This window comes from Oncorhynchus clarkii, chromosome 6 (genome assembly GCF_045791955.1).
Source record: "Oncorhynchus clarkii lewisi isolate Uvic-CL-2024 chromosome 6, UVic_Ocla_1.0, whole genome shotgun sequence".
Lineage (NCBI taxonomy): Eukaryota > Metazoa > Chordata > Actinopteri > Salmoniformes > Salmonidae > Oncorhynchus > Oncorhynchus clarkii.
The window spans coordinates 38739142-38754361 of NC_092152.1; the positions used below are offsets into that span (position 1 = coordinate 38739142).

Here is a 15220-nt window from a genome sequence, read left to right on the forward strand (position 1 = left end):
TTCTAGATTTAATTATTTTTGGTTGGAGATGCTTAATGCGAGTCTGGAAGGAGAGTTTACAGTCTAACCAGACACCCAGGTATTTGTAGTTGTCCACGTATTCTAAGACAGAGCCGCCCAGAGTAGTGATGCTGGACGGGCGAGCAGGTGCGGGCAGTGATCGATTGAAAAGCATGCATTTAGTTTTACTTGCGTTTCAGAGCAGTTGGAGTTCACGGAAGGAGAGTTGTATGGCATTGAAGCTCGTCTGGAGGTTAGTTAACACAGTGTCCAAGGAGGGGCCAGAAGTATACAGAATGGTGTCGTCTGCGTAGAGGTGGATCAGAGAATCACCAGCAGCAAGAGCAACATCATTGAAGTATACAGAAAAGAGAGTCGGCCTGAGAATTGAACCCTGTGGCACACCCATAGAGACTGCCAGAGGTCTGGACAACAGGCCCTTCGATTTGACACACTGAACTCTATCAGAGAAGTAGTTGGTAAACCAGGCGAGGCAATCATTTGAGAAACCAAGGCTGTCGAGTCTGCCGATGAGGATGTTGTGATTGACAGAGTCGAAAGCCTTGGCCAGGTCGATGAATACGGCTGCACAGTAATGTCTCTTATCGATGGCGTTTATGATGTCGTTTAGAACCTTGAGCGTGGCTGAGGTGCACCCATGACCAGCTCTGAAACCAGATTGCATAGCGGAGAAGGTATGGTGGGATTCGAAATGGTCAGTAATCTGTTTGTTAACTTGGCCTTCGAAGACCTTAGAAAGACAGGGTAGGAAAGATATAGGTCTGTAGCAGTTTGGGTCTAGAATGTCACCCGCTTTGAAGAGGGGGATGACCGCAGCAGCTTTCCAATCTTTGGGAATCTCAGACGATACGAAAGAGGTTGAACAGGCTAGTAATAGGGGTTGCAACAATTTCGGCAGATAATTTTAGAAAGAGAGGGTCCAGATTGTCTAGCCTGGCTGATTTGTAGGGGTCCAGATTTTGCAGCTCTTTCAGAACATCAACTATCTGAATTTGGGTAAAGGAGAAATGGTGGGGGCTTTGGCGGGTTGCTGTGGAGGGTGCCGAGCAGTTGACCGGGGTAGGGGTAGCCATGTGGAAAACATGGCCAGCCGTAGAGAAATGCTTATTGAAATTCTCAATTATTGTGGATTTATCGGTGGTGACAGTGTTTCCTAGCCTCAGAGCAGTGGGCAGCTGGGAGGAGGTGCTCTTATTCTCCATGGACTTTAGTGTCCCAGAACTTTTTTGAGTTAGTACTACAGGATGCAAATTTACGTTCGAAAAAGCTTGCCTTAGCTTTTCTAACTGCCTGTGTATATTTGTTCCTAACTTCCCTGAAAAGTTGCATATCACGGGGGCTATTCGATGCTAATGCAGAACGCCACAGGATGTTTTTGTGCTGGTCAAGGGCAGACAGGTCTGGCGTGAACCAAGGACTATATCTATTCCTAGTTCTACATTTTTTGAGAGGGGCATGCTTATTTAAGATGGTGAGGAAGGCACTTTTAAAGAATAGCCAGGCATCATCTACTGACGGGATGAGGTCAATGTCATTCCAGGATACCCCAGCCAGGTCGATTAGAAAGGCCTGCTCGCAGAAGTGTTTCAGGGAGCGTTTGATCGTTTGGTCGCAGACCCATTACGGATGCAGGCAATGAGGCAGTGATTGCTGAGATCTTGATTGAAAACAGCAGAGGTGTATTTGGAGGGTGAATTAGTTAGGATGACATCTATGAGGGTGCCCGTGTTTACTGATTTGGGGTTGTACCTGGTAGGTTCATTGATAATTTGTGTGAGATTGAGGGCATCAAGCTTAGTTTGTAGAATGGCCGGGGTGTTAAGCATGTCACAGTTTAGGTCACCTAGTAGCACGAGCTCAGAAGATAGATGGGGGGCAATCAATTCACATATGGTATCGAGGGCACAGCTGGGGGCAGAGGGAGGTCTATAGCAAGCTGCAACAGTGAGAGAATTGTTTCTGGAAAGATGCATTTTTAGAAGTAGAAGCTCAAATTGTTTGGGTACAGACTTAGATAGTAATAAAGAACTCTGCTGGCTATCTTTGCAGTAGATTGCAACACCGCCCCCTTTGGCAGTTCCATCTTGGCGGAAAACGTTAGCAATGGAGATTTCAGGGTTTTTGGTGGTTTTCCTAAGCCAGGATTCAGACACGGCTAAGACATCTGGGTTGGCAGAGTGTGCTAAAGCAATGAGTAAAACAAACTTAGGGAGTAGGCTTCTAATGTTAACATGCATGAAACCAAGGCTTTTACGTTTACAGAAGTCAACAAATGAGAGCACCTGGGGGGTGGGAGTGGAGCTAGGCACTGCAGGATCTGGATTAACCTCCACATCACCAGAGGAACAGAGGAGAAGTAGGATAAGGGTACGGCTAAAGACTATACAAACTTGCTGTCTAGCACGCTCAGAACAGAGTGTAAAAGGAGCAGGTTTCTGGGTACGATAGCATAGATTCAAGACATAGTGTACAGACAAAGGTAAGGTAGGATGGGAGTACATTGGATACATTGTTAACAGCTGATTTTGAATGGAATATCTACATACGTACAGAGGCCCATTATCAGCAAACATCACTCCTGTGTTCGTTAATCCAAGTTTATAATTTTAAAAGGCTAATTGATCATTAGAAAACCCTTTTGCAATTATGTTAGCACAGCTGAAAACTGTTGTTCTGATTAATAAAGCAATAAAACTGGCCTTCTTTAGACTAGTTGAGTATCTTGAGTATCAGCATTTGTGGGTTCGATTACAGGCTCAAAATGTCCAGAAACAAAGACCCGGTTAACCTGTAATCGAACCCACAAATGCTGATGCTCCAGACACTCAACTAGTCTAAAGGAGGACAGATTTATTGCTTCTCTAAAATTGGCAACAGTTTTCAGCTATGCTAACATAATTGCAAAAGCTTTTTCTAATGAAAAAATGAGACTTTTAAAATGATACAACTTGGATCAGCTAACACAACGTGCCATTGGAACACAGGAGTGATGGTTGCTGATAAATGTAGATATTCCATTCAAAAGCCGTTTCCAGCTACAATAATAATTTACAACATTAAGTGTCTACACTGTATTTCTGATCAATTTGATGTTATTTTTAAAAAGTGACACATTTTTGCTTTTCTTTAAAAAACAAGGACATTTCTAAGTGACCCCAAACTCTTGAACGGTAGTGCATTTACTTAGAGTCAAACAGTTCCTATCCTCCTCTCAGCCATCAAGTGTTATATTTATGGTGGTTTGTAAACTTGTAATACTTACATATTTAATTATTTCATTGTAAAGTATGTGTGCTTGAAGCTGCAACTTGTAAAAATAAAAAAAAACATTCTCACCTGGTCTCGGTTGTTAATCTGGGAATAAGGCAGAGTCCCCGACATCAGCTCAAACAGCACCACCCCGTAGCCGTACACGTCTGACTGGAACGTGTAAGGGTTGGCGTCCTGCATCCGGATCACCTCAGGAGCCTACAACGGAAACACACACACATCATTGGACAGCTGACGCAAGCAGATTGTTTCATTTTAGAAAATGTCCCTTTTCTAGCTGATGTTACAACTGTTTCTTTTTCCAAAACAATATAAAATCACACAAGAGAAATGCTACCCGTTGAAAGTCTAGAACACTCACAAGACATCAAAAATCACATGGCTAAATGTAGATTGACAGTTGATGTGAAATGCTGCCACACGCAATACCAGAGAGTGATATCTAGGTCGTACTCCCTAGACACCAAATGGAAGACAACGGACCGAAACAGGTAGTGACTACCTGAATTTGTTGCAAAACGTTTTCAATTGCAAAATGGCTTGCTACAGTGTGCCGTAATGAATACGACCCAGGAGTGCCATTAACTTACCATCCACAGAATGGAGCCGCTGGGCTGTTCTACCTGCTCAGAGCCACTCCATCGAGACTTCACCGTTGCCAGCCCAAAGTCCCCGATCTTCACAGTCCAGCCCTCATGGAGGAAGATGTCTGACAACAGAGCTCAGGAACATGGCAGCAAGTAGGTTGGTAGGTGTGTACATTTGGAAAAGCCAATCAATCACACATCTAAATAGACGTGAAATTGATAACATTCTACAAAGGTGATCTAGACTTGAACACAAAATATCTCTCTCCAATGGGACTGACAAACATTTGATCCATTTGATGTTGAAGCGTACGAGAGTTAGATCAATTTGTTCTAATACATCTCCATGGATCTGCTAGAAAGCCTGATACAACACATTCTACTTAGCCTTTAAAAGGGGAAGAAGAGGAGATGATGTGACACAGTTTGAAGCCAAACAGGCTCACACCAAGCAACATAACACGCAATTCATGATGCATAGATTTCACAACTGCCACACAGTGACACACTATAAAAACATGAATATTAGTGGTTAGCACAGCTCTGAACTCAAAGAAACACAAAATAAAAAGGGTGTTTAAAAATACATCTGTGGTTATTCTTTATTGGCTGCGAAGGCCTACACTAGGTAAAGGAAGCTCTGACAGAGCCTCACCACTGACAATATTCATAAAGCGTCATAAGAGTATGACTGCTGATCTAGGATCAGGGCCTTCTTATCCATATAATGGTATTAATCTTCAGAGAGAAAAGCCCAGCTCAAGAAAGGATACTGTTTGATTTCAGGTCTCGATGAATTATATTCTTGGCATGAAGATAACTGAAAATATTTTTTTTTTAAAAGACTAATGTTATTTACAATTGAATATACCAAAGCAGTCAAACTTTAAAAACTACTTTTCAGGTGCGAATAAAAAGCACCACGTGACGAAATAAGACAGTCGAACCCAGCTCATGAGGCATGTTTAAGTTATATTCAAAAATAGATCAAAAATAGATGTACAAATTCCAGATTTCCCCTTTAATAACAGTGTGCAAAGAGGTGCAGCCTTACTCCATGCCCTGTGCTGTCTGCCTGGCCACGTCGATGCGACGCATGGTCTCAAACTTGGTCTCAGAGACGTGCAGATGGCGGTACAGGCTGCTGCCCTCACACCACTGTGTGATGATGGCAAAGTTAGGCTTAGTCATGAAGCCCATGAACAGCAGAATGTTGACGTGGCGTGTCTTTCTGCGGGGGAGGGAACCCACCAGGGAGCAATATTAGTCACAAAACACAGGCATAACTCTCCATATCACTCCTAAAACTGCATGTTTCCTCAATTCACCATGTTCTATCTATAACGTTTGAATAATGTACATTCCGGCACAGCACCGTCATTGAGTAATGTACATACCAGAAAACCAGGACCTGATAAAAATAGCATTCATTAATTTGTCAATGTAACAAGAAGAGAGCAGCTTCTCACCGTAGCACTTGCATTTCATTTTTAAAGGCTTGCAACTGCTCAGGTGTTGGCTCTGTCACTTTGAGGATCTTAATGGCCACGTCGCCGTGCCACTTGCCCTTGAAGACAGTCCCAAAGGAGCCTGCACCTATCCTTTTCTGGATGTTGACTTCTCGCGAGTGGACCTCCCAGTAGTAACTTGAGTCTCTATAGCCGCCACGGTGCTAAAACACAAACCTATACTCAACACTATTTTCAACAACATCCCCATCACTAATTAACAGCAAACACAAAGGGTTCAGAGTCCCGGACATCACTTTCTAAAAAAAGGTGATGGCATCTCCAAAACAACCGTTGATGCCGTCACCTTTACAATTTCGTAGTTACCAATTATTAGAAGTTACTATCTTGTCTCATCACTACAACTCCCGTATGGGCTCGGGAGAGACGAAGGTCGAAAGTCATGCGTCCTCCGAAACACAACTCAACCAAGCCGCACTGCTTCTTAACACAGCGAGCATCCACCCCGGAACCCAGCCGCACCAATGTGTCGGAGGAAACACCGTGCACCTGGCGACCTTGGTTAGCACGCACTGCGCCCGGCCCGTCACAGGAGTCGCTGGTGCGCGATGAGACAAGGACATCCCTACCGGCCAAACCCTCCCTAACCCGGACGACGCTAGGCCAATTGTGCGTCGCCCCAGGGACCTCCCAGTCGCGGCCGGCTGCGACAGAGCCTGGGCTCGAACCCAGAGTCTCTGGTGGCACAGCTAGCGCTGCGATGCAGTGCCCTAGACCACCTGGGAGGCCACCTTTACATTTTTGGGACTTTCCCCAGATGAAAATCTCATTCCATAGAAGCCTTTTAGTACCGCTGGCATATCTAATTTCTACTTACCACTTTCTTTTTGTCGTCAGATGAGGAGGGCTTGCGCTCCTTGTGCTCTGAGGGGGATTTGGGGGGTCTCCTGCCAGGGGAGCCCAGGGAGGGCGGGCTGGTAGAGGGTTTGGGTGATGGTTCAGGAACTGTATATAATACAGTACCAAATGAGCAAGTTATTAAACACTTGCAAGGGGCGAATAATCTCAATAATAGTAATCTCAAATAAATAAATAAATCTGATCATTTTAAAATCTCACCCATTGTATTGTTTTGTAATTTTAACGCATCCTAAAAAGAGAACAAAAACACTTAGCATGACCACTAAGGTCCAATATCATTTAAACATTGACTCAGATCGATGCCCGCTATAGGTGTGATGTATGCCATTGTAGGGGATGAGAAATTAGCTGTAATAAATGGACTGCTAAAATTGCATAGTATAGTAAATCCTGGCGTGTAATACCAGGCCCTGCATTGTGGGTGTGACTGTCTCACCTCTATGATGCTGACACCGGCAGGGCCTATGGTGCTGACCATGTGGACATTGGGGGTGGAGGTGGACCGATGCCTCTGTAGAGACTGACCATCTCCACCTGGCAGAGGAAACCGGAAGGCCGAGGTTGGGGACAGTAGTCCGTGCCTATATGAAAACATAGGAACACAACAGTACAGGTTAAGGTTAATTTTTGAAGAGTTACCGTTCTCCATTGGAGGGGCACCAATACCATATGGTTTCTAGACTGGGACTTGCATCCCACATGGCACCCTATTCCCTTTATAGCACACTACTACTGACCAAGGAATAGGGTACAATTTGGGATGCATTTGACTATGGTTCAGATCCACTTACCCAGAAGGATCCGGGGTTAAGGCTATGTCGCTCTGGGATATGGAGTTGTCTGGCAACAGTATGGATATCTGAGGGTACTCATCTGGGCAAGGATTAGGTGTGCACCTGGAAACAAGGTACATTACATACAGAGGCTAAACCAGGGGTAAGGAGCACTGTTCCAGTCACACAATGCTAACAGTACAACAAATATGAAGTGACATGAGTGACCTTGTGAAAACAGGGTCTCCACAGGCTCCATGAGGTTGAATTCAATACTTTTTAAATAGACCTTAATGCCACTTGGAATCCAATTAATGCCAATTCTGAGGTCTGCATGCAACACACATGCTAATATTCCCCTCCAGAAATGAGCCCATGTTGGCAAAACATTTATATTTTTTGGCTATAGCCTACATGGCTCATATTAATCAGGCAGGTGTGCTTTCTTAGCAATGAGCCTGACAGATGAAGTAGCATAGTGGCTACTGGCTAGGCTATACATGGCTGAAGCGCGGGGTTGCCCATCTGCATTTGTTTAGGCTACCCTGGTGGGCTAATCGTTAGCGAGATCACAAACTAGGTTAAGAATTTTGGCTTCGATGTCAATACTAGCTTAGTATATTGATACTCAATACCATAACTGTGGGACAAAAATGCTTTAAAGTCAAATATACAGCACTGTTACTGTATAAAACATATGTGCTCTCCATCTTTAGAGCTTGGCCACAGGGTATGCAGGCTTTTGATCACACTTGGACCAGCTTAACAAGGTCCTGTTGAGCAGTGGATTTGTAGAATCTTGTGTGTTATAGTGGGCTGGAAGAAAAGTCCACACACACAGTAGCTCTCCCAGAGGTATTATTCTATAACATTAGAAAATAAGCCTACATCCAAAAAGTCAAATAAAAAAATAACCTTATTCAGTGAATCATGTAGCAAATGCCTATACTTTGAGGTAAGGTACCTAAGCAGGATGGCTCTAGTCATACCTTTTCCAGTGCCAAGTAAGACCTGAAAGAAGTTAGATGAAATAGCTAACATGCTCAGGGAATACATGATGGCTATTCAAAATAATCAGATATATTTTCAGCTCTTTAGAGATTAATTTGCCTGCATGTGTTTATGTATATTGTTCTAGGCTATATCCTATGCTACATAATTTACAACCTGAGGAAGTGGGAACTCAAAACACATGGTGTATTCGGTGCATGTGACAAATACAATTTGATTGGCTTTCATTGCAGGAAGCAGGCTAACGCACATTACTGTTCTCCAAAAATGGTTTTAGAACCCATAAATCACCAGGAACGTTGTGTAGCCTAATCTCCGACATAAGAAAAAATGGCATTGGTAAGAGGGTTTATCATCCCAGCTTTAGTTAAAGTTGTCTATCAAACTGTACAGTCGTGGCCAAAGGTTTTGAGAATGACACAAATACTAATTTCCACAAAGTTTGCTACTTCAGTGTCTTTAGTTTTGTAAGATGTTACTATGGAATACTGAAGTATAATTACAAGCATTTCATATGTGTCAAAGGCTTTTATTGACAATTATATGAAGTTGATGCAAAGAGTCAATATTTGCAGTGTTGACCCTTCTTTTTCAAGACCTCTGCAATCCGCCCTGGCATGCTGTCAATTAACTTCTGGGCCACATCCTGACTGATGGCAGCCCATTCTTGCATAATAAATGCTTGGAGTTTGGGGGTTTTTGTTTGTCCATCCACCTCTTGATGATTGACCACGAGTTCTCAATGTGATTAAGGTCAGGGGAGTTTCCTGGCCATGGACCCAAAATATTTATGTTTTGTTCCTTGAGCCACTTAGTTATCACTTTTGCCTTATGGCAAGGTGCTCCATCATGCTAAAAAGGGATTGTTCGTCACCAAACTGTTCCTAGATGGTTGGGAGAAGTTGCTCTCGGAGGATGTGTTGGTACCATTCTTTATTCATGGCTATGTTCTTGTGCAAAATTGTGAGTGAGCCCACTCCCTTGGCTGAGAAGCAACCCCACACATGAATGGTCTCAGGATGCTTTACTGTTGGCATGACACAGGACTGACGGTAGCGCTCACCTTGTCTTCTCCGGACAAGCTTTTTTACGGATTCCCCAAACAATCGGAAAGGGGATTCATCAGAGAAAATAACTTTACCCCAGTCCTCAGCAGTCCAATCCCTGTACCTTTAGCAGAACATCAGTCTGTCCTTGATGTTTTTCCTGGAGAGAAGTGGCTTCTTTGCTGCCCTTCTTGACACCAAGGCCATCCTCCAAAAGTCTTCACCTCACTGTGCATGCAGATGCACTCACACCTGCCTGCTGCCATTGCTGAGCAAGCTCTGTACTGGCGGTGCCACAATCGCGCAACTGAATCAAATTTAGGAGATGGTCCTGGTGCTTGCTGGACTTTGTTGGGCGCCCTGAAGCATTCTTCACAACAATTGAACCGCTCTCCTTGAAGTTCTTGACGATCCAATAAATGGTTGATTTAGGTGCAATCTTATTGGCAGCAATATCCTTGCCTGTGAAGCCCTTTTTGTGCAAAGCAATTATGACAGCACCGTGTTTCCTTGCAGGTAACCATGATTGACAGGGAAAGAACAATGATTCCAAGCACCTTTTGAAGCTTCCAGTCTGTTATTCGAACTCAAATCAGCAGACCTGAATCCAATTGAACACATCTGGGACATCATGTCTCGCTCCATCCACCAACGCCACGTTGCACCACAGACTGTCCAGGAGTTGGCGGATGCTGAGCATTTTGCCCATGACTGTATAGGCTACCTTGCTCTGCTCTGGCAACAGCCCGACTCACACGTGACGTGCACACACACAGGCGCACACAAGCTCTTGAACATCTTGAAATTGCACTTACAGTATTTGATGATATAATTTTGTTTATTTTTCATGGTGGCAACAATTAAGCAGCGGCACAATATAACGGAAACACTGTAATCGTCTCCTTCGCATTTTTTAAGACCATTGACAATGGGATTGAAGACATTTTAAGAATTAAGACCTCAAAATCAGATAAATGAATATTAGGCTTCTTAAGAACCCAAACATAATTAATCAAGAACATTGTAGGATTTTAAACCTTATCATAATGTACTGGAGACTGACCACATTATTGACTCATACAATCTAGGACAGTATCCCTGTTCCGTCTCCATGTCCTCGACAGACTCACCGTTTTGTTATAGTGTCCATGTCCACACACACAGTGGGGACCTTGCTGCTGCAGTGCTGGTGAAACTTGTAGCCGCATGTCTGACATCTGAAGCCGTTGAACAGAAACTTGTGACAGAAGTCACAATAGGCCAACTTAAAGAAGGTTTTTCGTACCTGGAATACAAATGACTTTAAATAGGTTGTATATTTTTCAGACATATCAATTGAAACGGTAGGGCAGTGTTTAAGAAGGAAAGTGAGGCGAGGGTTTGTGACAAAGTAGTGATAGGTCCAGTATTCTAACAAGCACATTCATTAAACGTGGTGGTGGTAACCACTACTGGAAAAATAGGTGTTGCCACACAATACACGAATGCAGAGTGAAACAATTACAAGAGCTACTTACAAAGTTATGCATGGTGAGGGGGACATCATCCAACACCTCCACCAGAAGCTCTTCTCCTACCAGCGGGGTGATGTCAGTGTTCCAATCAGTTAGTCTCTTGCGGCTGCAGGAGGGGGTGGTGGACAAAAAGACAAAGGAAATGGGAGAACAAAACTGAATCAGAAAACTGTATTGCCATGAAAGACAAAGCAGCTAAAAATGTATTCTGGGGTTGTACATAGAAAGTTAAGAAATATTGTTTGAGCAACAATATATATAAAACTGGTGTTATAAATCAGGTTAAAGGGGGAGTGACCCAAATGGAATCAAATCTGTCTGCCAGTTTAGTTAACTGTTCATAAAGTATGACACTGACAAGATGTCCGAGTCCCAAATAGCACCCTGTTCCTTATATAGCGCACTACTTTTGACCTGAGCCATATGGGCTACGACAGACACTTACCCTTCTAGGAGTCGAAACACAGCGCAACAGTCCTGGCTCAAGCCCCTTACTTTAAGGGCTTTATCCAAACTGTCATAAACGGTCTGCCCAGGGCGAACATTCACCTGCAGACACAAATCGATGTTTGAACAAAATAGGAGGTATATGAAAGCTAGTTTAGCAATGACAACTAGGGTGTGAATGTGGCTGCTTGTGTCAGAGAAAGAACTACTTTCACGTGATAAAATACAACACTAAAAACCATTTAGAGTTAAGAAATCTTGTCCAAATGGGCGGTAATTTAGAATGCATAAGATTTATTTATTTATTTACGATAGCACCTTTATTTAAGTAGGCAAGTCAGTTAAGAACACTTTACCACTTTTTTAACACTTTTTAAGAACACTGTAGCTACTATCTTGTCTCATCGCTACAACTCCCGTACGGGCTCGGGAGAGAAGAAGGTTGAAAGTCATGCGTCCTCCAACCCAACCAAGCCGCAATGCTTCTTAACACAGCGCGCATCCAGCCGCACCAATTGGTTGGAGGAAACACCGTGCAACCATGGTTAGCGTGCACTGCGACCGGCCCGCCACAGGAGTCGCTGGTGCGCGATGAGACAAGGATAAGGACAAGGTGGGCCAATTGTGCGTCGCCCCACCGACCTCCCAGTCGCGGCCGGTTACGACAGAGACTGGGCGTGAACCCAGGGTCTCTGGTGGAACAGCTGGCGCTGCAGTACAGCGCCCTTAACCACTGCGCTACCCAGGAGGCCCTCACATTCTTATTTTCACTGACGGCCTAGGAACGGTGGGTTGACTGCCTTGTTCAGGGGCAGAACAACAGATTTTTACATTGTCAGCTTGGCGATTCAATCTTGCAACCTTACGGTTAACTAGTCCAATGCTCTAACCACCAGCCTCACGAGGAGCCTGCCTGTTACGCGAATGCAGTAAGTTGCTAGCTAGCATTAAAGTTACCTTATAAAAAAACAATCAATCAATCATAATCACTAGTTAACTACACATGGTTGATGATATTACTAGTTTATCTAGCGTGTCCTGCGTTGCATATAATCGATGCGGTGCGCATTCGAGAAAAAGGACTGTCGTTGCTTCGTGTACCTAACCATAAACATCAATGCCTTTCTTAAAATCAATACACAAGTATATATTTTTAAACCTGCATATTTAATTAATATTGCCTGCTAACATGAATTTATTTTAACTAGGTAAATTGTGTCACTTCTCTTGCAACAGAGTCAGGGTATATGCAGCAGTTTGGGTCACCTGGCTCGTTGCGAACTGTGTGAAGTCTACTTCCTAACAAAGACAGCCAACTTCGCCAAACGGGGGATGATTTAACAAAAGTGCATTTGCGACAAAAACACAATCGTTGCACGACTGTACCTAACCATTAACACCAATCCCTTTCTTAAAATCAATACACAGAAGTATATATTTTAAAACCTGCATATTTAGCTAAAAGAAATCCACGTTAGCAGGCAATATTAACCAGGTGAAATTGTGTTACTTCTCTTGCGTTCATTGCACGCAGAGTCAGGGTATATGCAACAGTTTGGGCTGCCTAATTTGCCAGAATTTTAAGTAATTATGACATAACATTGAAGGTTGTACAATGTAACAGCAATATTTAGACTTATAGATGCCACCCGTTAGATAAAATACGGAACTTCTCTGAATTTCACTGAAATAATAAACGTTTTGTTTTCGAAATGATAGTTTCCGGATTTGACCATATTAATGACCAAAGGCTCGTATTTCTGTGTGTTATGTTATAATTAAGTCAATGATTTGATAGAGCAGTTTGACTGAGCGATGGTAGGCAGCAGCAGGCTCGTAAGATTTTTTTTTATTATTATTTATTTTTTTATTATTTTTTAAATGTATTTATTTTATTTTTTTTAAATCGGCCGATTAATTGGTATCTGCTTTTTTTGGTCCTCCAATAAATCGGTATCGGGGTTGAAAAATCACTCGGTCGACCTCTAATACATACCACACATATATATTTTTTACACACATATATATTTTTATACACCTGTCAGCAACGGATGTGGCTAGAATAGCAGAACCCATTAATTTGAAGGGTTGTCCACATACTTTTGTGTGTGTGTGTGTGTGTGTGTGTGTGTGTGTGTGTGTGTGTGTGTGTGTATATACATACATATATATACACACATATACACCGCTCCAAAAAATAAAGGGAACACTTAAACAACAAAATGTAACTCCAAGTCAATCACACTTCTGTGAAATCAAACTGTCCACTTAGGAAGCAACACTGATTGACAAATTTCACATGCTGTTGTGCAAATGGAATAGACAACAAGTGGAAATTATAGGCAATTAGCAAGACACCCCCAATAAAGGAGTGGTTCTGCAGGTGGTGACCACAGACCACTTCTCAGTTCCTATGCTTCCTGGCTGATGTTTTGGTCACTTTTGAATGCTGGCGGTGCTTTCACTCTAGTGGTAGCATGAGACGGAGTCTACAACCCACACAAGTGGCTCAGGTAGTGCAGCTCATCCATGATGGCACATCAATGCGAGCTGTGGCAAGAAGGTTTGCTGTGTCTGTCAGCGTAGTGTCCAGAGCATGGAGGCGCTACCAGGAGACAGGCCAGTACATCAGGAGACGTGGAGGAGGCCGTAGGAGGGCAACAACCCAGCAGCAGGTCCGCTACTTCCGCCTTTGTGCAAGGAGGAGCAGGAGGAGCACTGCCAGAGCCCTGCAAAATGACCTCCAGCAGGCCACAAATGTGCATGTGTCTCCATGAGGGCCCGACGTCCACAGGTGGGGGTTGTGCTTACAGCCAACACCGTGCAGGACGTTCGGCATTTGCCAGAGAACACCAAGATTGGCAAATTCGCCACTGGCGCCTTGTGCTCTTCACAGATGAAAGCAGGTTCACACTGAGCACGTGACAGAGTCTGGAGACGCCGTGGAGAACGTTCTGCTGCCTGCAACATCCTCCAGCATGACCGGTTTGGCGGTGGGTCAGTCATGGTGTGGGGTGGAATTTCTTTGGTGTGCCTCACAACCCTCCATGTGCTCGCCAGAGGTAGCCTGACTGCCATTAGGTACCGAGATGAGATCCTCAGACCCCTTGTGAGACCATATGCTGGTGCGGTTGGCCCTGGGTTCCTCCTAATGCAAGACAATGCTAGACCTCATGTGGCTGGAGTGTGTCAGCAGTTCCTGCAAGAGGAAGGAATTGATGCTATGGACTGGCCCGCCCGTTCCCCAGACCTGAATCCAATTGAACACATCTGGGACATCATGTCTCGCTCCATCCACCAACGCCACGTTGCACCACAGACTGTCCAGGAGTTGGCGGATGCTTTAGTCCAGGTCTGGGAGGAGATCCCTCAGGAGACCATCCGCCACCTCATCAGGAGCATGCCCAGGCGTTGTAGGGAGGTCATACAGGCACGTGGAGGCCACACACCCACTACTGAGCCTCATTTTGACTTGTTTTAAGTACATTACATCAAAGTTGGATCAGCCTGTAGTGTGGTTTCCCCTTTAATTTTGAGTGTGACTCCAAATCCAGATCTCCATGGGTTGATGAATGTGATTTCCATTGATCATTTGTGTGTGATTCTGTTGTCAGCACATTCAACTATGTAAAGAAAAAAGTATTTAATAAGAATATTTCATTCATTCAGATCTAGGATGTTTTATTTTAGTGTTCCCTTTATTTTTTTGAGCAGTGTATATACACACATATATATATACACACACATGAAGGTAATTAATGGATTCTGCTATTCTAGCCATATCCGCTGCTGACAGGTATACAAATCTAGCACACAGCCATGCAATCTCCATAGACAAACATTGGCAGTAGAATGGCCTTACTGAAGAGCTCAGTGACTTTCAACGTGACACCATCATAGGATGCCACCTTTCCAACAATTCAGTTAGTCAAATTTCTGCCCTGCTAGAGCTGCCCCGGTCAACTGTACTGTTATTGAGAAGAGGAAACATCTAGAAGCAACAATGGCTCAGCCGGAAAGTGGTAGGCCACAAGCTCACAGAACTGCAGTGGTGAAGCTCGTAAAACTTTTTTGTTGTTGCCTGTCCTCAGTTGCAACACACACTAACGAGTTCCAAACTGCCTCTGGAATCAACATCAGCACAATAACTGTTCGTCAGGA

General features: G+C 43.8%; 1 protein-coding gene across 3 annotated transcripts in view; it reads right to left on the reverse strand.

The window, feature by feature from the left end:
* Positions 1 to 15220, reverse strand: part of LOC139411107 (A-Raf proto-oncogene, serine/threonine kinase) — a 29438-nt gene that overhangs the window by 5369 nt on the left and 8849 nt on the right. For all 3 annotated transcript variants that reach the window (XR_011634565.1, XR_011634566.1, XM_071156966.1), the window contains exons 3-14: positions 11058 to 11161; positions 10616 to 10718; positions 10229 to 10383; positions 7060 to 7164; positions 6705 to 6849; positions 6467 to 6497; positions 6225 to 6352; positions 5348 to 5550; positions 4933 to 5109; positions 4652 to 4698; positions 3882 to 4000; positions 3358 to 3489 (exon numbers count right to left, since the gene is read on the reverse strand). Coding sequence is in view for 1 of the 3 variants with exons in the window: in XM_071156966.1 (XP_071013067.1) it covers positions 3358 to 3489; positions 3882 to 4000; positions 4652 to 4698; positions 4933 to 5109; positions 5348 to 5550; positions 6225 to 6352; positions 6467 to 6497; positions 6705 to 6849; positions 7060 to 7164; positions 10229 to 10383; positions 10616 to 10718; positions 11058 to 11161 (1449 nt within the window). In the remaining 2 variants the exon portion in view is untranslated. The remainder of the gene's footprint in view (positions 1 to 3357; positions 3490 to 3881; positions 4001 to 4651; positions 4699 to 4932; positions 5110 to 5347; positions 5551 to 6224; positions 6353 to 6466; positions 6498 to 6704; positions 6850 to 7059; positions 7165 to 10228; positions 10384 to 10615; positions 10719 to 11057; positions 11162 to 15220) is intronic.